This window comes from Arachis ipaensis, chromosome B6 (genome assembly GCF_059453495.1).
Source record: "Arachis ipaensis isolate K30076 ecotype BB chromosome B6, ASM5945349v1, whole genome shotgun sequence".
NCBI classification, from domain to species: domain Eukaryota; kingdom Viridiplantae; phylum Streptophyta; class Magnoliopsida; order Fabales; family Fabaceae; genus Arachis; species Arachis ipaensis.
In genome coordinates, this window is record NC_142441.1 from 7409856 (window position 1) to 7433566 (window position 23711).

Here is a 23711-nt window from a genome sequence, read left to right on the forward strand (position 1 = left end):
TGAAATATCGCAAATACTTCAATATGATTTTATAATTTTTTTTATATAAGGATGCTTTTTTTTTAATTATTAGATAATAAATTATATAATTTAATTTTAATATATTATAAAAATATTTCTTTTATTTAAAAATATTACTATTTTCTTTAAATTATTATTTTTTTTATAAATCACGTTTTTAAAATGAGGCTAAATAAACATTATCATAACATCTTTATTGGACTAAGTATCATGAAATAAACCCTAAATTAATTGAACACCAATTAATCAACTTGTTTATGCCAACAACCAGCCTTTTTTCTTTTTTTCTATATCAAGATTATTAAAACAAAAAAAATTGACTCTAAGTCATGCCTTATTAGCACTAGTACAATGCTAATACTCAGCTATCAAGATATATACATCTTTGTTAATTTTCTTTAATTATTTTAAAGTTTGCCGCCACGTTCAGTTCAACCATTATTATTGTTAACTATGATCTTTTTGGAATTGAAGATTCTTTCTTTCTTTCCTTCTTTGACTTGAATTGAATTAAAAAACTACATGTAAAACTTGACTTAGCTAACGATTAGGATCAATTTGAAGATGATATGATTATATGATTAGTAGTGTTTGCTTCATCTTCTTTTAAGAATGAAGTAATTACTGCAAATGATATATAACTAGAATGGGAATGCTAGTAATATTGATGAATTATTAATTAATCATACACGATTATATTAAATACAATCATATAATATGTTTATAAAAAATCAATTTAAATCAATTATATATATATATATATATATATATATATATATAGATAGATAAATATATGGTAATTAATTTAGTGATCGAATTTTATTGTTCATCTAACATTTTTATAATTTATATTTTAATTTTATAATAATAGCGGTCAACATATAATTATACAATCATGCTATAAATATACTAAAAATCAATCCCTAATTAACTATCTTATATAGAAATACAAATTTTACATTTTATAAAATAATTTATTATAATGTCTGTAAATAAATTTGATTATTCAGAGAATTGATTATTTAATAAAAAAAATACATCTACATATACAAATATATAAGAATTGATTTTTAGTGTAGAGAGTACACTGTTATAAAAAATATTTTGTGAAAACATTAAATTGTTTTTTCAAAAAAAATTAGTTTGTGAATTTAAATTAGTTCTTTATTTTTTAATATTCAAAATTTTAAATTTTGTTTCGTCAAAGGTGATTAAACCAATAAAATTACAACAGAGATTATAAATTGAATTAATTTAAATTATATTTCAAATTATAATAGTTTAAGAAAAGAAATTTTGCAAACACTATTGAGTAATTGAAACAATAATTAAACAATTAAATAAGATGCGAGTATTATAATGTGAATCTAAAACAATTAAGTAGAAATATGCTATTAATAAAAAAATATCAAATGAAATGATTTCTTAAAACTAATAGAACCTCAATTTTGGGTAATTCAGTGAGTAAATATTATGCACCTCCACATTATCTCCAATGATAATATCCTTTAGTGGGATAAGAGTAGGAACGAGATCAAAAATTTGAATGTTGTCATTATAGTGAATCCGAAGAATGCTATATTCTTTGTTTTCACGATCATGGAAGGCAAGGTAATCATGAGACGTGGTTAAGGAATAATTAATATTTCTGTCAGAATTTACGAAAATGGGAGTCCAAGATTCTCCAACTCCATATCTTTTCATCATCCATACTGTGATTGGCTCAATAAAATATATCATGCAAAGAAAACCCCTGAATTCATATATGCCGACTGTTGGACCCTCATCGCTCGGTATAGAAAAGGATTGGAACCTCTCCGTGTCGAAATCGAAAGCCCATATCGACACATTGCCATCAACATCGTTACCAATCCAATTAAGTGTCCCATTTAAATAAACAGCAAATGTCGATATAGATATCAAATTCTTGGGATAATCCACCTCAATATTTATCCATGTTGTCGATATTCCAACTCTGAGCATTTCAACAACCATAGGATGATCATGTTTAAAGATAAGGATTCTCATTACCTTGTATTGGTTTGTTTTTGGGTGAAAACCAAAACCTCGAGATATTTCGCACTCGCAGGGTTTTAGGATTGGAGGGTGTTTTGGAAGTCTTATGAACTCACCTGTTATTGGGTTGCAAACAAGTGAAATGTCTATATTATTTGACCAACTCAAGTAAAAAAGACCATTACAAATACCCACATCCACATGCACATTAGCATAAACTTTTGTATCAATGAGAGGCATGTTCACATTAGCATAAACTTTTGTACCAAGGAGAAGAATTTCAAATTTAGGATCAAGTTTTATACTGCTACTATTGGGTTTTAGGACCTCAAACACACCGCTGAAGAATGGATTGTTTTTCCTTTCATGCCATTCAATTCGGTCATATTCAACAAGGTGAAAGAATCTTGAATGCTTGCGTCGGATCATCAGGGCAGGAAGTGTATAAGTGAGGAGTAACTTGGCAAAGTTTGGATTAGAAATCAATGTGTTCCAATGCTTGCAAACACATCTACAAATCAGAACAGACTTTATGGGAAGTCTAACAAAAATATCGGTAATTATATCGGCTGGAAGACCGGCAAAATAAGACTTTTGTAGTTGGAGTTTCCTGACAATTAAGTAAAGAATAATTTAGAAGAAGAGATACAAAAAATTCACGGCGTTGTTTTGTGTTACTCCATGAAAAAATAAAATATGACTTACCTCATCCACCGCACAAAGAAGGATTGGAAGAGGAATTTGATCATTTTACCGGTACTCTCGCGTGACAATGATTGTTGGGAGAAGTTAGGCACCCAAGTGAAATTGATGCTTTCAAAGGGAAGTTTACTGATTTTTATAACCTAGATTAATGTGAAAATCAGCTACTACTTTTAGAGAAAGTACGTGGAGCTAATGATTTTAATCGGCTTAAAAAGGAATGTATTTCAAAAATTAAAAAAGAGATTTTTAATTAATTATTCAATAATTACTTAAATTCAGATTTTGAAATTTAAAAAATTAAGATTAGTAGTTAAACTCATTTACACTACATATAATCTCTATACTCAAATCTTAACAGAGTCGTCATCCTCCGTCTGCTATTTATACTTGCTCTGCGCCTCATAGTCTCCTTAAGATTGCAAAAATCGAACCATTCAATGAATTGATAGAGTAACTGGTTCAATAATTTAAAGGTTTAATCGAGATTTAACTGAAATTTAATTAGTTTAATTAAATATATAATAAAATTATTAAAAATTTAATATATAATTTTAAATATTTAAATTTAATAAATTTTAAGTTAATAAAATTTAAAACTATAGTTAAAAATTAACAAATTACTTCAGCCATCAAATTTTATAACTAACAAAAATTAAAATAAACAAAAATGACAAATCAAAATTTAGAAAAATAAACATATTTATCTCAGAATTTTTAAAAATTTCATACTCCACCACAGCACATTAATTCAGAAATGATAAATAGATAAAATATATATTATAGATATTGTGAACTAATATAATATAAAATATTAATTCAATTATTGTGAAAAAAAATTCTTAAAATATGAATTGGATAACAAACTAATATTTTTATTAGTTTTGTTATTTTTATTAGTTTTTATTTTGTTATAAAGTGAACAATAAATAAATTTAGAATTCTTTAATCTCTCTTGTACTTTTTTATTTCTAATATTTAATTATATTTTTATCTTTATAGTAATAATAATAATAATAGTAATACAAATACAAATAGAATTATGTTCTGTGAGAATTTTGTACGAGAGTGTGTGTGAAACTGTGAATCCGAGTGCATGAAAAGTCAACTTTGTGAGTGATTACACAATGTCTACGTGAGAAAGAAAGGAAGAGAGAGATTTGAATCCACCTATTAATGTGGAGGAGGACTTGGTGATATTAGAGGAAGAGGATGTTAAAGAAGGGTTTTGGCATTGGAATATTAGAAGGAGTGTTTATCGCAATTTGAAATCATCCTGAAACTTTTCGGATCAAGTCACATGAGGACAAGGTTTTTCAGTTTTTCTTTGTAAAGAGGCTGATCTCAAATAATTAATTTTAAATTTTATTATCTAAAAAATAATCTTAAATTATGAATTTAATTGTGTAAATTTTTTTATATTGTATCAAAATTAAACTCTTATATCTATTGTTTTTAAAATTATTTATATTATGAATGTGTAAAATAATTTTTTCTGATTTAATAATATATAATTAAATGCATATGCATGCAAAATAACTTTAGACTAATAATTTGTGAAAATTAAATACATATTAAAAAATCAAAATAAAATTGAGAATAATGATGATAACTTAAATCTATTATAATGCTTCTAATTTTTTTTATAACAGCTGCAATATCCCTTTGTTTATGTCCAACACTAATTAGACTTTGTATAATGTTCATTGTATGTATGAATCATCATCTCAAATATTGATGATGATGATGATAATGATAGATGAACTATGTATATGTATGAAGGTTATTTTGAAACAATGACATGGATAACATTGGTTCTAGTAGCAAATTAAATTAAAGTAATTACCCTCAAAGCGCAATATCAACAATTTCCTACCAAATTCAGTTGGAATCACCCTCTGTTGAGCTTTATTCTCATCCTCCTCCACCTACAAATTAAACCAACACAAGATAATTTAATCGTAACCAAAAATGTTATTTATCTACTAAAATCAGCTATTAATGTATTGATATATAAATATATATATTATTTAATTTATTTTTAATATATATTTATATTTTATCATATATTTTATATTAGTAGTTAATTTTAGTGACTAATTTTAATATACACCTAATATAATTCAATAATAACAATATATATACACTAAGAACTAGAAAGTTACATTGTGTGATCCATGCTACAATACTAGCATATAAAATATCCTAAATACTTCAATAAAATTTTATCATTCTCTTTATATGAAAATGTTTTTTTTTTTAATTATTAGATGATAAATTATAAAATTTAATTTTAATATATTATAAAAATATTATATTTATTTAAAAATATTACTATTTTTTTTAAATTGTTACATTTTTTTTCTTATAAATCACGTTTTTAGAATGAGACTAAATAAATATTATCATAAAAAGATATTTTAGGTATTTTTATTGGATTAGACATCATAAAATAAATCCTAAATTAATTGAACACCAATTAATCAACTTTTTTATGCCAACAACCAGCCTTTTTTCTTTCTTCCTACATCAAGATTATTAAAAGACTCTAAGCCATGTCTTATTAGCAAGTACAATATTAATACTCAATTATCAAGATACATCTTTGCTAATTTTCTTTGATTATTTTGAAGCTTGCCGTCCCGTTCAGTTCAACCATTATTATTGTTAACTATGATCTTTTGAAATTGAAGATTTTTTCTTTCTTTCTTTCTTTGACTTAATTAAATTAAGAAACTATCTTTCTTTCTTTGACTTAATTAAATTAAGAAACTACACGTCAGACTCGACTTAGCTAACGATTAGGATCAATTTGAAGATGATATGATTTTATGATTAGTAGTATTAGCTTCATCTTTTAGGAATGAAGTAATTAATGCAAATGATATATTACTAATGATTATATCTCTAATACTCTCTAAACTTCCATTGTACACATTGTATAAATATTCCATTGGCTCCTCATACTTTCCCAAAAACAAATTATAAATAACGAGATTAACTTATATGAATGGCAAGGCCACTGTTTGCATTGTGAACTCACAAACTAATTTTTAGTGTATTATTATTTATTTATTTATTTTCAGAGAAAGAGATAGATTGAGGATGGCTCTGTGCATATTGTCAATTGATATGATGGGGGTTCTAATGGCGTTGGTTATTGCTCTAACTCTCATGCTCATATGTTCCTCTCCTCCTAGCAGGGTTGTCGTTCATCATTACCCTTATTACTAATAATTAATTAGCTTCACTTACAATTAATTGAGTCTATGTACATCAGCTAAGACCTAAGATCATGTAATTGTTTTCGGTATGTTAACTTATATTCCAAATTATGTTAGATTATGTATGTATTTTAAACTTGTCTCCTCTATATATCTCTTTCATGCTGATAACTAATGATTGGTGATGAGTAATTCATTCACGTTACCACTGAAATTTGTCTTGGTCAGGTCAACTTTACGTGACACATATGTTCAAGCTATAGTCCATAATTCCATATATTATGGTGTTAACTCCTCAAATGAGGTGAAATTTTCTATGGATGCATTTGATTATTTGATTGGGTTATAAGCTAAAGTAATATATCTTCAATAAATTGTGAGTGAGGAGTGTTGTTAACAAGAAATGTATTATGTATGTATCGTATAACAAGGTTCAAGACTCTTTTATAGTCCTTACCGGCCGGTTGGCAAGAGATGAAGGTATCATTTAAACTTAATGGGATCTTTAGCAATAAATAGAGATGTGAAGGAAAACCTATATAAACAATTAAGCTAATTAAATGAGTTTGATTTAAAATAGCCAATAATTGAACCCTTAGTTACATTACTGTAGTCTTGTACTATTTTTTCTTATACTTTACTTTAGTCTTATGTTATGTTATTTTTTTAATTAAGGCAAGAGACTAGGTTGTTAATATGACAAGAAGTATATATGTATTTTATATTAGTGTCTAATTTTAGTATATATCTATCATCATTGTTTTTATTTTGTGTATTGCTTTTGGATCAAAGGTCACTAGATATTATTTTAGATGATATTTAACAATCCTAACTTAATCTATTAATTATTTAGTTATCTTTTGCTTTTTAACCTAAAATTATTTTATGATGTTCTTTTTTTATAATTTTAACTAAATGGCTTATTCACTATTACTGAAGAGATAAAACTTAGTTATATTTCAGTTCGATAAAAATATAGGGGTTTAGATAAGTAGAATCTTGTTATAAATCTTTTTAAGCTTTTGTTTGAGAATCAAGCTTGCCAATAGTAATTACATTTGAAAACAAATTAATTTAAAAGATTTCAAGCTCATAAGCCGCTCAAAGTCTCAAAGTCTCAATTAAGTAAAAAAAGAAAAAATTTTGCTGGTATATATCTTTTATAATAAACATCATTTTGATATTAATATTTTTTTAATAATTATATATATATTTTTATTTATTAATTAAAAAATAATTTATATAAATATATAATTAATTAATAACTATTATAATTTTATACGAGTATCAATAATATTTGGTGTATGAATAATATTTTTTTTAAAAAAAATTAGCTATAATTATTTAAAGTCAACTCGAACCACTCACTTAATTAGTTCAGTTAACTAGCAACATCACAATCTATTTCAGACAAGAAGGACAAATTATTTTTTTTATATGTGTAGTTTTTTTTTGTTGTTTTTATTAGTGTAATTTTTATTTGAATATTTGTCTATTATTATACGAGGAGAGGGATTATTATCACACTTTAATTAATAAAATATTGTTTAATTATCTTAAATTACCTTTCTTTCTTTACACCTAAATTAACAATTTATTAAGTATAGATTTAATATTATTCAAATTTATTATAATAGTGTTAAATTAAATAAATATTATTTTCTTTTTTCTTTTAAGAGTACAATAGTAATCATTGGTAATACATAAGTATATGATACGTCATAATAAAAAAAAAAGGGTTAAATAGAATTTTTGTTATGATTTAGTTTAAAAATCGAAATCGTTTTTAATTTTTTTTATTTGAAAAAATCCCCAACGTTCAATTTAATAATAAAATCGTCTTTTTAAAAATAATAATTTTTAAATGACAAAAATATCTCTACTACTATACTGTCTTTTTTTTTTTTCAAGTTCAACAACATCAAATTCTTCGAATGCTAACAACAACAACAATAACAATAAAAATCATTCGGATTCTTTAAAAAAAAAAAATCCATCAATTAGGGAGAGAGAGAGACGAGCAATATACAAAGAGTGGTCACCAATCTGCTCCGTCACTACTGTCTGCACTGCTGTTCCGGAGAAGGCGACAGTGGCACCCACATCCTGGTGTTTTGGATTGGCACCAAAAACCAAATTCCTCGCAAAGGTTCCAACTACCACCGAGGCAAAACCGGTTCCATCCTAAGAGAAAAAACTCCTCCAACATTCTATCGGTGACGCAATTAGGGTTTGTAATGGACTTGAAAATTTTATTGGTAGAGGTTCCTAGACATGGTGGCAAAGCATGAGGAAGAAGGAGACGACAGAGACTGGCTAAGGTGGATCTCGCAGAGAGCTAGTAGCAACATCTTGCAGAGAGTAGCGCAACAACAGAAAAGGACGAAGGGAAAGAAGACGACAATGGAGGACTGCGAAGCATGTGAGACACGGTGGAGAGCAACACAACTTAGAGCAGACAGAGGTACTGTGACATGGCAACAAGCTGAATGGCAACTCGACAGACAATGGCATTCATGAGAGATTGTGGCTACTAACTGCTAAAGGAAGCAGAGACCAGAGGAGGTGAGTGGCGGGGTAAAGGCTGTGTTAAATGTGAAGGACTGAATGGGGGTGATGAGTGCAATTAGGATTGTTGGAGAAGGGTTATTAGAGAAGGTTGGTATTTTGGTTCAAAGAATGTTTTTAAGGCTAAATTGATCATTAGAGATGAATTTAAATACAAAAAAATTTTGGGAACGATTTTGGTTTTCAAATTAAACCATAGAGAGCAAATCATACTTAACCTTAAAAATAACTGTTAATAAAAGAATTATAATATACAATATATATGTTCATCTAACATTTTTTATTGTGCTTATATCATTTAAACTAGTAGCCAGTAAGCCAAAATTATAAGAATTTTGCATGTTAATTTCACAAATTTTATGCAAAATTAATTATTTTATTTTATAAGTATATACTTAAAAAATTTTTATTCTAGCACTTAAATAAAAAAAAATATTTTTAACTATGATGCACGAACACGGGACGCGACACAACATGAGACACGCCGACACATCATATTAAAAATCTTATGTGACACGGGATACGACATATATATAAAATATAAAGTATTTTTTAAATAAATTATAGTAATATTTTGATATTTTATTGATATCAAAATATATATAAATTAATTTTTTAACTATTTTTAATATGTTTTTTCAATTGTATAAAGTATTTAAATATTTTTGTTTTAATAAATAATAATATATACTGTTTTTAAATTCATTTCAAAAATACATATTAAAAATAAGGTTGGACACGCTGACATGTGATGATATTTAGATGTGTTCAAGTATGACTGGAGAATAATTTTTTATTTTTTATTAATACATGGTTGGACACGACAGACACGAGTGTCGATGAGTGTCGTGTTCGAAATGTATCTGACACCAGAACACAGCAACTCAACGAAATGTTCGTATTTCATAAATTTTTAAATAAAGAAAAAATATGTTTACATTGGCTTTAATTTAAAATTAAAAATTATTATTAAAAGATTTTCTATTTAACTCAAATTTTTATGTAGAGATCAGTAGAAAGAATTTATATAATTTTTATTTTATTTTTTTTTGTTTTATTTATAACAATATATAATGCTAATACATGGGTTTGGTGTCTAATTTTCTATTTCCTATTTTAATCTTACTAACATAATTCAAAATTATTTTGCAGTTACTTATTTCACTAATATATTTCACTAACAGTTATCTATAACAATATATAATGCTAATACATGGGGTTTGGTGTCTAATTTTCTATTTTCTATTTTAACATTACTAACATAATTCAAAATTATTTTGCAATTACTTATTTCACTAACATATTTCACTAATAGTTATCTATAACAATATATAATGCCAATACATGGAGTTTGATGTCCAATTTTTTATTTCCTATTTTAACCTTACTAACATAATTCAAAATTATTTTGCAGTTATTTGTTTCACTAACATATTTCACTAACAGTTATAAAAACTCACGTATAACTTCTGTTCAATTCTTTACTTCTACAATCTCCCTTTTTAATTTCTTTTGTTTTTTTCTGATTCTCCTTCTTTATCTTATGAACTCTTCTCTGTAAACAATTATTTAAATAAAACATGTATTTTGATTTATATATATTCTTTTTGTATATAACAATATATAATGCCAATACATGGGGTTTGGTGTCCAATTTTCTATTTCCTATTTTAGCCTTACTAATATAATTCAAAATTATTTTGCAGTTACTTATTTCACTAACATATTTCACTAACAGTTATAAAAATTCACGTATAACTTCTGTTCAATTCTTTATTCCTACAATCTCCCTTTTTTAATTTTTTTTGTTTTTTTCTTATTCTCCTTCTTTATCTCATGAACTCTTCTCTATACGGAACAATTATTTAAATAAAACATGTATTTTAGTTTATATATATTCTTTTTGAATAAGAATAATATTATTATCATTATTCTTAGAATTATATTTTGGTTTATAGTAATTTTAATTATAAATAAAGTCATGTCAACATTAAAATAAAAAAAAATATTTATCTAATAAATTTGAAAAGTGAATAATATATTAACAAAAAAATAAAATTAATTTCTTAAAAATAATAATTTTATCTTATTAACTCTTTTACTCATGTACCACTACAAAAAATATTGGTAAAAATGGCACTAATTTTGTGGCGGGTTAAAAAAACTGCCATTATATTTGTTAATTACGGCAGCTTCAACTCATGCCATAATGCTAATGGTTTTTGTGGCAGCTTTGTTGATTGTGGCGTTTCAAACCGCCATAGAATTTTTTCCCCCTTTTTAACTCGAGTGATATTGCATATGAGAGTGTCATTAGTATTGTTGCATATAAAAAAATGAGGATGAGTGTCAATGACGAACCCTAATTTCTTGCCATTGTTCATCTTCCTGATCTGTCATTCAACTCCTCGCTATCGCTCATCCCTTTGTTGCAGCTCATCTCTTCGCTGCTGCAAGCAACGCCGTTGTTGCTGCCTTCAGTGAGCTTCTACGATTTGACTTTGATCTGAAGATTTGTCAGCGTTTGTCTCATCACCATCGTTCATCTCCTCGCCATTGCAAGAAACACCGTTGTCACCTTCAGCGAGCTTCAACGATTTGGCTTCGATATGAAGATTTGTCGCCGCTCATCTCATCGCCATCATTCATCTCTGCACCATCGCAAGCAACACCGTTGTCGCTGCCTTCTATGATCTGATTTTCAATCTGGCTCACCTCCTCACCTCGGCAAGCAATGCCGTTGTTGCTGCCTTCAGCAAGCTTCTACAATTTGGTTTCACCATCTCAGTCACTTCTAATAGCTAATCTACTTAATCTTCTTCTTTGATTTTTTCCTTCCTCTTCATCCTTTTAGATCTAGTTCATGCTCTAGTAGGAAGAAACAAAGAATGCTGGTTCTTTTGTGTATTTTAATTTTCATTGATCTTTTGTGATGTTGCTGTTGTTAGCTTGTTACTGTTGTATTTTCTGTTCTGTCGTTATTTTTTTGCTTCTGATTTTATTTAGTTTGAGACCTAATCTGTTCTATTAAACTGAATGATCTCATAATCTGCATCATTTGTCCGAAATTAGTACAATACAACACTTTACTTTCTCTTCAAAAAAAGTCACGACATTGTGGAGGAACTGATTGGGTTTGGAGCAAGAGTGCACGCGTGTGCAAGGAACGAAGATGAGCTCACTAAGTCTCATCTAATTAAATGATTCTGGTTTTGAGGTTACTGACTCTGTTTGCAATGTCTTTGTTCCTCATCAGAGGGAGAAGCTGATGGACTCTGTGTTCTGAATTCCAAGGGAAACTCAACATCCTTGTAAGCTCTCTTCTTTCTCTGCATTTTGTCTGTTTGATATTATTCCCCAACTAAAACTATTGTGTATGTTTTGAATTTACATTAATTGATATTATTCCCCAACTAACACTATTTTGCATAATTCGAGTCTATAAATTTTCAAACAATAATAGGAAAAAAAACTTTAATATTCTTATAGTTGAAATCTTCAAGCTGCACTATAATTTGAAGGTGCAGGAGGATGACTTTACAATTCTTCAAGATCCCTCTTAAATCTTTACTCTTCTACTGCTTCCTGCTCTTACTCTTCCAATTATGACACCATTTTTGTATATTAAGCTTTCATCATAATGTATAAAAAATTAATCATGATTTGTATATGATTTGCATTTTTGATGGTTGAATGATATGTTTAATTGGGAATTTCACAAGTTTGAGGTTTTAGAAGAGATGAGGGAGCTATGATTAAAGGCAAGGCGTTTCTGTTTTGAAAACAACTCTACTGAATCTGGCTTTTCTATTAAGAATATTATTTACTAGTGAGAATATTATTTACTATTCATAGCAACATCTTTCCTAGCTTGTTCAAAGTTCAAAGTCCATGAATTTATTTTATTCTTGTTGAACTGGGACTGTACATTATTTATAAGTAGTATAAGCGGTATTTAGTTTCAATTCTTCATAATATATCTTGAGAACCTCTTTTTGAGTAATTTCATAAGTGGTTTTAGATGCAGCTCATGTGAAAGGGTGAGTGAAGACCATATGCCAATTGTGTACTGTTGCAAATAAACAACAAATTTTCCATCTGTAGCATATGTTTTGTTGCTTGTGATCTGTATGATTATCATTGTGATCTTCTACTTATACAGAGGCGAAGAGACAGGATCAATGAGAAGATGCGTGCATTGCAAGATCTCATACCAAACTGCAATAAGGTTTACTCTTTCATTTTCACTTTTGTTATGCGGACCAGAGAATTTTCATAAGCATAATAGAGGTTAACAATCTTTGTGTTATTATATTGTAGGAGTTTAATTAAGCTTAGTTTTGTGTGTTATTATTGGTGCAGGAGATAGGTTTCCACTGGGTGCACCAGCACTAATGATGTCACCACAAGGGGTGAAGCTTGGGCTGGTGAGGCCAGATCTGGTGCATCAGAGGGATGCAAAGTATCATGTTTCCTCAGACAGCTATAAGACCTTAGTTAAGCGCGTTGCACTTTCAAATATTATGGTGCTAAACATTTAATTTATATGTATTTCTTGCACATGATAATGCTTTCTCTGTTTCCATGTTAGATATATCTTAAGTACAAGACACCAACACATTTTGTTCTGATTCTGAATACTGGACATATCACACAATTAACCTAAACACTTATCAAATTTATTGAGCTATGGCAGTGCTGATTCTGCAAAAAGGAGACGAGATGCAAATGGAGGCCTAGATAGAAATCTTAAGGATGATGATGAGTTGACTAAAAAAATCAAATTTGTTGAGCTTGCAGTGATGATGAGTATGAAAATGAAAATGTTGGAATGATCTGTAGCAAATTTGTTGAGCATCTCTAGGAAAACTCCCAATATAATAGAACTAACAATATTTCTTAGTTTGATACTTTGTATAGGAGTTATTACTTTTTATTTGTAATACTAAAAAATCATATATTATGTTTAATACTTTTGAGTTATATAATATTTTGTCTATAGATTATGATTTTGTTATTGTGGAATTTTAATAAAAAAATTATTTATTTAACAAGATAAAAATAATAGTAAAAACGACAGTTAAAAAATGTCATTTTAAATGAAAAGAATGCCATTAAACCATGGTAAAAACGGCGTTTAGAAATGCCATTTTAAACGAAAAGAATGCCATTAAATGTAGGTAAAAACGGCGGTTACAAACCGCCATTTTAAACGAGGAGGATGCCATTAAACCTGGTAAAAACGGCGGTTATAAATGCCATTTTAAACGAGGAGGATGCCATTAAACCCAGGTAAAAACGGCGGTTACAAACCGCCATTTTAAACAACAACAAAACCGCCGTTTTATTTGGTTAAAATGGCGGTTAAAAACCGCCATTTTAACCGCCAAAAAACCGCCGTATTATCCACTGGTTATTACGGCGGTTTTCAGAAAACCGCCGTAATAACCAGAATGGCGCCCAGAATTCCGGCGTTTCTTGGAGGCGCCATTTTCGGCAATAATGACGGTTGTAACCGCCGTAATTATCTTAAAAAACCGCCATTTTAACCCCTTTTTTTTGTAGTGTACAATTTAAAATCTTCTTACACTTTTGTCTTTTTATTCTAATGAGTAATTTTATATTTAATTTAATTAATTTTTTATTTTATATTTACTTACTTAAATTAATTATTTTTTAATTTTATATAATTATTAAAAATATTAAATATTGTTAAATATTCTTTAAATTAAAAAGATAAACAGAAATATTTTTATTAACCATACCATATTTTTTTGTTATTGATAATTATATAATATTTATTAATATTAACTCTTTTCAACATATATTTGATTAATATAGTTAATTAATAAATTATTGAATAATTAAAATAACTTAATTTTGTAGAAAAAATATTATAAAAAGAAATTAAATTTTATATAATTATTTAATTATAACCGAATCAATCGGTTCAACCTGTGACCCAACAGTTGAACCAGTGACCTAGTGACCCAGTAGTCTTATCGGTTTAATTACTGGTTCGGTTCTGATAACTATGATTAGAAGTCAACAAGTATTTAACCAGTGATGATAAATAATTTATTTTATAGATCTTATTATATTCTGAAATATTCATTTAAATTATGTTTTGTTTAATTTTATGTTAGTCTTTGTTTGTATAGTGTTATTTTGAGTAGATTTATGACTTTATGAGTATTGTACTCCGATGGTCAGCCCATCAATTTAGCCTCATTCTAATTATTCTGTTAAAATGCTTTTTTTTTTTTATCTTTCGATACACTTTGTTATATTTCTTTTGCTAATATTATTTTTTTACCTTTAACATCCTCGATTTTATCACATTCATCCTTACAAATTTCATTTAGTTGTATTGTAGTTATTATATTCATCTGTAATTTTTACCTATATTTTTTTAATTTATTTATCCAATTAATATTTTCATTATTCTTTTACCTTTTTAATTTATTCCACGTATAGCTATTTAGGCTAAACACTGTTAAGATCTACCATGGAAAATTAGAGTGTAGTTTTATTCGTGTAGCCAACATTATTTAGGAGAAGGCCTTGTAGTTGTTGATGTTGTATTATTTATTACACTGTCATCTTGTTTGCATTTTTCTTGCATTGTAATTTCTTTAAATGTGCCATAATCTAAGCATTTTTACTACATTATTAACGATAAAAGTTTTAAATCAAGGAAAGAAAAATGTGGGCAACATGCCAGGCACAGGTAGCATTTTTATCTAAATTATTTTTATACTTATTGTTAATATATCAAAACATAAAGACACAAAAATTATGAATTCACCTCCTTTTTATAACACTAATTATATGGTGTTCAAAAAATTCTTTTAATTTTGTCTTTTTTAATAATCTATTCCACTATAGATCAGTTATTCCACGTTAAAAAAACTTTCACTAACTCATCTTCTCTTTTATTACATACATTCACGTTCTCTCTTATCTCATTAATTTACGACCTAGGTCAGTTACGTAAATAAAAAAAAATTTATCTATTTTTTTTACAGTGAATTTTTTTATTGGATGTAAATTATTGTTGCTAATTTTTTTATTTGGATATATTTTTAAAAAATAAAAATAAAATAGTTCAATTCAGAACAATTTTTTTAAAATTAAATTTTGTTACGGCCTGGCCCAAACCCTCTACGGGTCGGCCTGACCCGAGCACCACCCGACCCGGACACGCGCCCCAACCCGGACACGCGTCCCGGACAGCTCATACACGGCTGTGGGATAACGTCCCTGATAAAGCGGGCCTGTCCTCATTGGGCCCACCTCTGACAGTATATAAGGGGAAGGTTTACTCTTCCCCCAAGGTACGTCATATATCATATCACCCTTTTTCGCCTGCACATTTACAGACAAGAGCGTCGGAGTGTCTTTGCAGGTGGCACCCCCCCTTTTCACACGAAGTACTCGGGACCTCGCACACCCCTGGCCGGTAGTCTACAACCTGACGAGCCCCTACCATTTCCCAGGATTTCAACCCGAACCGTCCGGTAGCCGACCTACCGAACATTGGCGCCGTCTGTGGGGACTCGTCCATGGACTTCGTGCTAGTCCAAACTGGGACAGGCTGCGAGGCCGTACCCGGAGGCGACGCCGCCGCGACGGAAACCCGACAACATCCAAGGTCGCCCCCGAGGAACGCAACCCAATCACAGGAGAGACGCCCCTTTGGGGGGACTGGCGACAACCATGCCAGAATAATGCAAGAGCTACGCCATAGAATGCAAGACTTAGAACGCCGACTAGCAGATAGGGAACGCGACCGACACACCCCAGAGCAGAGTCACTCCCTCTCTCGCTCCAGGAGTCGCTCCAGACGCATGCCTAGCCCCCAAGCTGAGTCCGAAAGCACCGGGGAGAGAGGACGCGCGAGAAGACGTCATGACCCCGTCATTTACGCCAGACGTGAGAGGCGGCGTACCACGAACCACGGGGACGAGGACGCTCGTCGGGAGAGCGACGAGGGAAGAACGATGGTAACGCGGGGACCCGTAATAATGGGAGCGACCCCATTCCACCGTTCCATACTCGAGGTCCGGCTGCCAAAACACTTTGACAAGCCAACGGACATGAGGTACGATGGAACGCAAGACCCGCTGGAACACCTCACGGCCTTTGAGGTCAGGATGAACCTAGAAGGAGTGGGAGACGAGGTAAGGTGCCGCGCTTTCCCGGTCACCCTCGCGGGACCTGCAATACGGTGGTTCAATAACCTCCCGCAGGGCTCGGTAACCCACTTCTCTGACATCAGCCATGCCTTCCTAGTTCAGTTCACAACCAGGATTGCCAAAGCCAAGCATCCGATCAATTTGCTGGGGGGTGACCCAAAGAGCCGGGGAACCGACTAGAAAATACTTAGATCGTTTCAACGACGAATGCTTGGAATTATACAGGTTGACGGACTCAGTAGCGAGCTTGTGCTTGACGAGCGGGCTCCTGAATGAGGACTTCAGAAAGCACCTCACCACAAAGCCAGTATGGACAATGCAGGAGATCCAATGCGTGGCTAAGGAGTATATTAACGATGAAGAGGTCAGCCGGGTCGTGGCTGCCAATAAACGGCAACCCCCCTACAACCAAACCCGACACTATGAGGGTGGAGAAAGGCAAAAGGAACACGCCAGGGACGGCGGTCCGAGTAAGGCGCCAAAGCCATTTTCCCGAGTCGGGAAATTCACCAACTACACCCCCCTCACGGCACCGATCACGGAAGTTTACCAACAGATAGCCGAGAAGGGGATACTGTCGAGACCTCGACCCCTGAAGGACAGGACGGGGGGAAACAAAAGCCTTTACTGCGAATATCACAAGGGATATGGGCACAAGACCCAAGACCGCTTCAACCTGAAGGACGCCCTGGAACAAGCAATCAGGGATGGAAAGCTTGCCGACTTCTCCCACCTTATAAGGGAGCCAAGGAGACGAAACCGGGATCACGATGGCGAGGACAGGTCCCGGGCAACAAGACGACGCCAAGAACCAGAAGGGGACGACCACGGTCTCACGGTGGTGAACGTAGTAACAGCGAGGAATTCCGCCCCGAGGTCGAAATCGGCACAAAAGAAAGACGCCAAAGTCCTGGCGGTCTCCTTCTCATCCGCTAGAAGTTCCAGGGGACTCCCATCCATCTCCTTCGGCCCCGAGGACCAATGGTTCGACGAGGTACCAGAAAGCCCTCCCATGGTCATCACGGCCAGAGTCGGAACCGGCCTCGTCAAACGGATCCTGGTGGATACAGGGGCGGACTCGAACATCATGTTTCGCAACGTTTTCGATGTCTTGGGACTGTGTGATGCTGATCTGGCGACCCACCAGCACGGTGTGGTAGGGTTGGGTGACCACTTCATCAAGCCGGATGGGATCATCTCACTCCAGACCTCCCTGGGACAAGGACAAAGGCGAAGGACAGTAATGGCCGATTTTGTTGTCTTACGAGATTCCACAGCTTACAACATCATCCTGGGGAGAAAAACCATCAACGACCCTGGGGCAGCGATTAGCACGAAGCTGCTCGTAATGAAGTTTGTTACTGATGACGGATCCGTAGGATCCATCAGAGGAGACTTGGAAACGGCAGTCGCCTGCGACCACGCCAGCCTCTCTCTTAGGAAAAAGTCCAAAGAAGCATCGAGGATTTTCCTTGTCGACCTGGATGCCAGAATAGATGACAAGCCCAGACCTGAGCCAGAAGGGGACTTGGAAAAATTCAGGGTCGGTGATGGGGAGGAAAAGTTCACGTTCATAAACAGAAACTTCCCCCATGAGTTAAAAGGAGCCTTTGATGGAGATGATCAGAGCTAATGCCGACCTCTTCGCTTGGACGCCAGCCGACATGCCAGGGATAGATCCCCAACTCATGTCACACTATCTGGCCGTCAAGCCGGAAGTTAAGCCAGTGGCCCAGAGGAGGAGGAAGATGTCATAGGAAAAGGCAGAAGAGGTGGCCAGGCAGACGGCCAGCCTCCTTGAAGCAGGGTTCATTCGAGAGCTAGACTACTCGACGTGGCTGTCGAACGTGGTCTTGGTGAAAAAGCACAATGGGAGGTGGAGAATGTGTGTAGACTATTCCGACCTCAACAAGGCATGTCCCAAGGACTGCTATCCCCTCCCCAACATTGACGCACTCGTCGACGCGGCGGTGGGGTACCGTTATCTGAGCTTCATGGACGCCTACTCTGGATACAATCAGATACCGATGCACCGACCCGACGAGGACAAAACGGCGTTCATAATGCCAGGAGGGATCTATTGCTACAAGGTGATGCCATTTGGTCTGAAAAACGCTGGCGCCACGTACCAGAGACTGATGAACAAGATATTCAGTGAGCTCATAGGCAAGACAGTAGAAGTCTACGTGGACGACATCCTCGCGAAAACCACACGGCCCGACGATCTCCTAAGCGACCTGGGGGGCGTGTTCGCGGCCCTCCGACAACACGGCATGAGGCTCAACCCGCTCAAATGCGCCTTTGCCATGGAGGCTTGGAAGTTCTTGGGATTCATGATCACCCAAAGAGGAGTAGAAGCCAACCCTGAGAAGTGTCAAGCAATTCTCCAGATGAAGAGCCCGGGTTGTATCAAAGATGTCCAACGGTTGGCAGGAAGGCTGACGGCATTATCCCGCTTCCTCGGCGCATCGGCAGCGAAAGCCCTACCCTTTTTCAAAACTGGAAGTGTCCATCGGCATTAAAATATGATTAGTGGTTATTTACTAGGATCGGTTGGCCGAAATAATAATCCAAACAGGTTTTCTTGTATATTGCAGGACTCTCTGTGTCCATTTGAACAACAATCCAAAATTCTTCTTGTTCTGATTGTGTTCCATCTTCGTTTTCTTTTTCGATATAAGAAAGATAGTAGCGAGGACTGTTGGTTCTCTGACAGCCTTTCTTAATCTCTCTGCAGTACCCTCAGAAAATTTCCACCAGCGGACGATAAATAGTTAGTGAAAACTTAGGTGCAGTCAACTTTACGTAAAGTTAATAACTTGAGAGTTGTTAGACGAAAATTTAGTTAAATTAGTCAAATTATTTAACAATTCTCGACTATTAACTTTACGTGAAGTTGACTGCATCTGAGTTTTCACCTAAATAAAATATATATTTTTTGAATTTTTAAATTATTAATTTTTTTAATAAATCAAGGTGTAATTCGGATTATTGCATGTTTGTAATTCGAATCAAGTTGATTCGAATTAGTGGGTGTGTGCGTGTGTATGTAATTCGAATCAAAGTGATTCGAATTACATGTAAATCAAGTTCGAAACAACCTCATTCGAACTATATAGAAATGTGCTTTGGTTGATTTATGAACTAATTTTTGGTTTGGTGGATTTGTGTAATTTTTTGCTCTCCTTGGTTTAATTAAGTGATTTGCCCATGTATTTTAATACAAATTGTACTGTATTTAGACGTATTAAATTATTGGTATACTAAAGTTTTAAAATGACAACTATTTTAAAATATATGGAGCATGATGATGATGATGATATCACCGAGCAATGTGAATGTGATTGTTTAAGTTATGTAGGATTACAGTGGAGAGCATACAGATGCCAAAAATTTTTATACTGTGCTTAGTGGTAACCGAAGTGCTATTACTGGAGGCACTGGTAAAGTGGTGGACAGTGGCCCTAATGACACCATTTTTATTTACTATGCTGATCATGGTGCCCCCGGCTTCGTTAGTAAGTAATAGCTCCCTTCCTTTTCTTTCTTTAAAACTACTTTACATAACATGTGTGTTGTTTATCAGAATCTACATTTAATTCATTTTTCCTACTAAAAAAAGCAGAAATAATTAATCACAAAATGCTATTATTTGATCAGCTATGCCAGTTGGTGAGGATGTTTTTGCCAACGATTTTATAGATGTGTTGAAAAAGAAACACGCCGCCAAGTGCTATAAAAAGATCGTAAGTTCTCTTAAATCTCTCGTTCTTTATAGTTGTTGAGGATAAAAAAAGAATCTTACATTTCCCTATTAGATTTTGGTAAACGTAGAATTGTTTCAAGCAACAAGTTCCATATATAAAATATTGAATTTGATGCATTAATTCATTTGTCTGGAAAACAAATTAAAAGGTGATATACTTGGAAGCATGTGAATCTGGGAGCATGTTCGAAGGGATTCTAACGAATAATTTAAACATATACGCAATTCGTGGGTGTACACATGAAGTGCACCAATTCGTATCCGCTGCCCCTGGTTTCCCATTTTGTGAATGGCAGCCACTAAATGGCTGTTCCTCCATTTCGTGTCCGCCGTAGGTGAATTGGACTCTGCAGCTGTCCCCTCCATTTTGCGGGCACCGGGAGTGAGTTGATAGGCAACTCCATTTCGTGGACGACGTTCTTGAATTGGCCATGCGTATTTCAAAAAAAATTTCAATTTATGGGTATTTCTGAAAATAAAGTTTTTCATATATTTATTTATATAAAAAAACCCTATATCTCAACCCTTAAATTGAGCATTTATAAAGCACATTTTCCTAGCCGGCATGCAATTCATGCTTTATTTGTCAAATTCTTAAGAACTATATATTTATATAAGAGGTTAATTTGCCAGTTATAATTTCTTACAGCCTCAAGAATTAAGATATTACACTACTATATGATTCATTTATTCAGAAGTTAACTATACAACTTAATCTTCGACTCTCTGATGAGAGGGGAGGACATACTAAGTCCAAGTCAAATCAAACATAAATAAAAGCTTTATATGAAGGTTGACATGCCAATTACAATTAATTAATTAAGCTTATGGTGTAACGGAAATGCATATAATTAAAGCTGGCATGCTATATTATGAATTTACATAAATTGAATAGAATTAGTAAAAAATAATTCCATTTTTTTATTAAAAATAGAGAGATTAGAAGTTTTGAATCCGCAACTTTTAAGTGAATATGGAAAGATGATGTCATCTGAACTATAACTCGTTGGCAAAAAAATAATTTTATTGCCAAACATGAAAAATAGTTTTTTTACCTTTGATTTATCATCCTTTTATTTTCGGTTAAATTACAATTGTTTTTAATATTTATAATTTTTTAAAAAATATTTTTAACATTTAATTTTATCACTTACGTTTTTAATTTATTTAATTTTATTTTTAATATTTTTTATTTATATCAAAATTATTTCTAGACGCTTTTAAGTTTGTCCCTAATATATTAAATAGAATTAACATCAAAAAATAATTTTAACATAAATAACAAATATTAAAAATAAACTAAAAAGTCACAAATAACATGGTAAAGAAACATACTTTACTCTTTATTTTAATATATTTTCATTATTCAATGGTAGGTGATTAGGTACTTATTATCCTAACGCAACTAGCCACAATACATGCATGCAACGATTTAAACTACAGATTAAGATATAGTATATAGAATAATGCTTATCTGGTATTGCATTTCAAAGTTGACATGAGATGCCTATAAAAAGGAGCAACTACATTGTAGTTCAACATTCCATTCTTCAGTTACAAATAATATAGTACTATATTGCACATAGAAGCTAAGGTGAAATAATCAAGAGCATAATCATGAAGACAACATCTTTCCTCGTAGCTTGTGTGTTACTGTCTTGTTTCCTTGGGGCTTGCCACGGAGGCGACCTTAGGAAAAATTTCTATAGAAATTCCTGTCCTCAAGCTGAAGCTATTGTTAAGACCAAAATCCAACAACACGTTGCTGCAAGGCCTGAATTGCCAGCCAAATTGATTAGGATGCATTTTCATGACTGTTTCGTCAGGGTAATTAAACATCTTATTTCCATTTTATACTAACATCGACCTTGAATTCTTAAAACATTTAATTTAGATGTACTGTGAGTATATCTGTCACATTTGAAACTACTGTTTCAGGGTTGTGACGGGTCGGTTTTGTTAGACTCAACTGTCACAAACAAAGCGGAGAAGGATTCTATTCCTAATTTATCATTGGCTGGCTATGATGTCATTGATGATAATAAAAGCAGAAATTGAAGCAAAATGTTCCGGAATTGTATCTTGTGCTGACATTCTCTGGCATTGGCAACTAGAGACGCTTTTTCTGTCCGAGTAAATTAAATCCAACTAATTCATATATATATATAGAGTCTTAATATGTAGTAATTAATATATAAATGTTCAATAAAATTTGCAGTTTAATAATGTGCCTCTGTGGGAAGTGCTTACTGGTAGAAGAGATGGGAGAGTGTCCACAGCAAGTGAAGCCTTGGCCAATCTCCCACCACCTTTCTTCAACTTCACCCAGCTCAAACAAAGCTTCGAAAGTAAAAAACTCACCGTGCATGATCTCGTTGTATTATCAGGTACAGTTTTGTTCCATAGCATTTTTGGTAACTATAAGTGTAACCAAAATATTTTTGTAAATATAAGTGTAACCAAAATATTTTTGGTTATATAACATTGTTCTATGTATACGTATACGGTATTATTGATCTATACGATAATATTTATAAATATAATTTATTTTCGTCAAATTTATTATTAAGATTGATTCTCGATAGAAAATAGTATCCAAATTTGTTCCAAGGCTAACTGCATTGGCTATATGTATATATGTAGGTGCACACACAATTGGAGTAGGGCATTGCAATCTCTTCAGCAATAGGCTTTTCAATTTCACTGGAAAAGGTGATCAAGATCCTTCACTAAACCCCACATATGCTGACTTCTTGAAGACAAAATGCCAGGCACTAAGTGACACAACCACAACGGTGGAGTTGGATCCTAATGGCTCCACCAAATTTGACAATGACTATTATAACATCCTTGTACAGAACAAGGGTCTGTTCCAATCAGATGCTGCGCTTCTAACAACAAAGACATCAAGGAACATTGTCAATGAATTGCGTAACCAAAACAAGTTCTACACGGAGTTTGGACAATCAATGCAGAGAATGGGAGCCATTGAAGTCCTCACTGGCTCTGCTGGGGAAATTAGGCATAAGTGTTCTGTTGTCAACTCCAATTAATTAATCATTTAAAAAAAAAAAAAAAAACTAAATTTGTTTCTTTGGTTTTGATTTCATTTCATTATTTGATTAATGTTGCCGGTGTTGTGAAATTGTTCTCTTGGAATTTGGCTTCCTTTTTTGCTTTCTTTTGAAATGTGCATGGTTTCTGGAGTTTGATAAT

General features: G+C 32.5%; 1 protein-coding gene and 2 pseudogenes across 1 annotated transcript; 2 read left to right on the forward strand and 1 right to left on the reverse strand.

The window, feature by feature from the left end:
• The window catches only part of LOC148554515 (endoglucanase 9-like), a 43016-nt pseudogene that overhangs the window by 18709 nt on the left and 596 nt on the right, over positions 1-23711 (forward strand).
• On the reverse strand, positions 1453-2786 carry LOC110263679 (F-box protein At2g23160-like). Its single transcript, XM_088491216.1, has 2 exons — positions 2743-2786; positions 1453-2647 (listed from the first exon to the last, which is right to left on the reverse strand). Exons 1-2 carry the CDS (start codon positions 2784-2786, stop codon positions 1453-1455), a joined length of 1239 nt encoding a protein of 412 aa, XP_088347342.1.
• On the forward strand, positions 21890-23674 carry LOC148554516 (peroxidase 3-like; annotated as a pseudogene).

Excerpts from the sequence above, each read along its gene's own strand:
- LOC110263679 (XM_088491216.1), bottom strand. The coding sequence starts at position 2,786 with ATGATCAAATTCCTCTTCCAATCCTTCTTTGTGCGGTGGATGAG. Across the intron at positions 2,648-2,742 it reads TTCTTTGTGCGGTGGATGAG|GAAACTCCAACTACAAAAGT; the intron begins GTAAGTCATATT and ends CTTAATTGTCAG.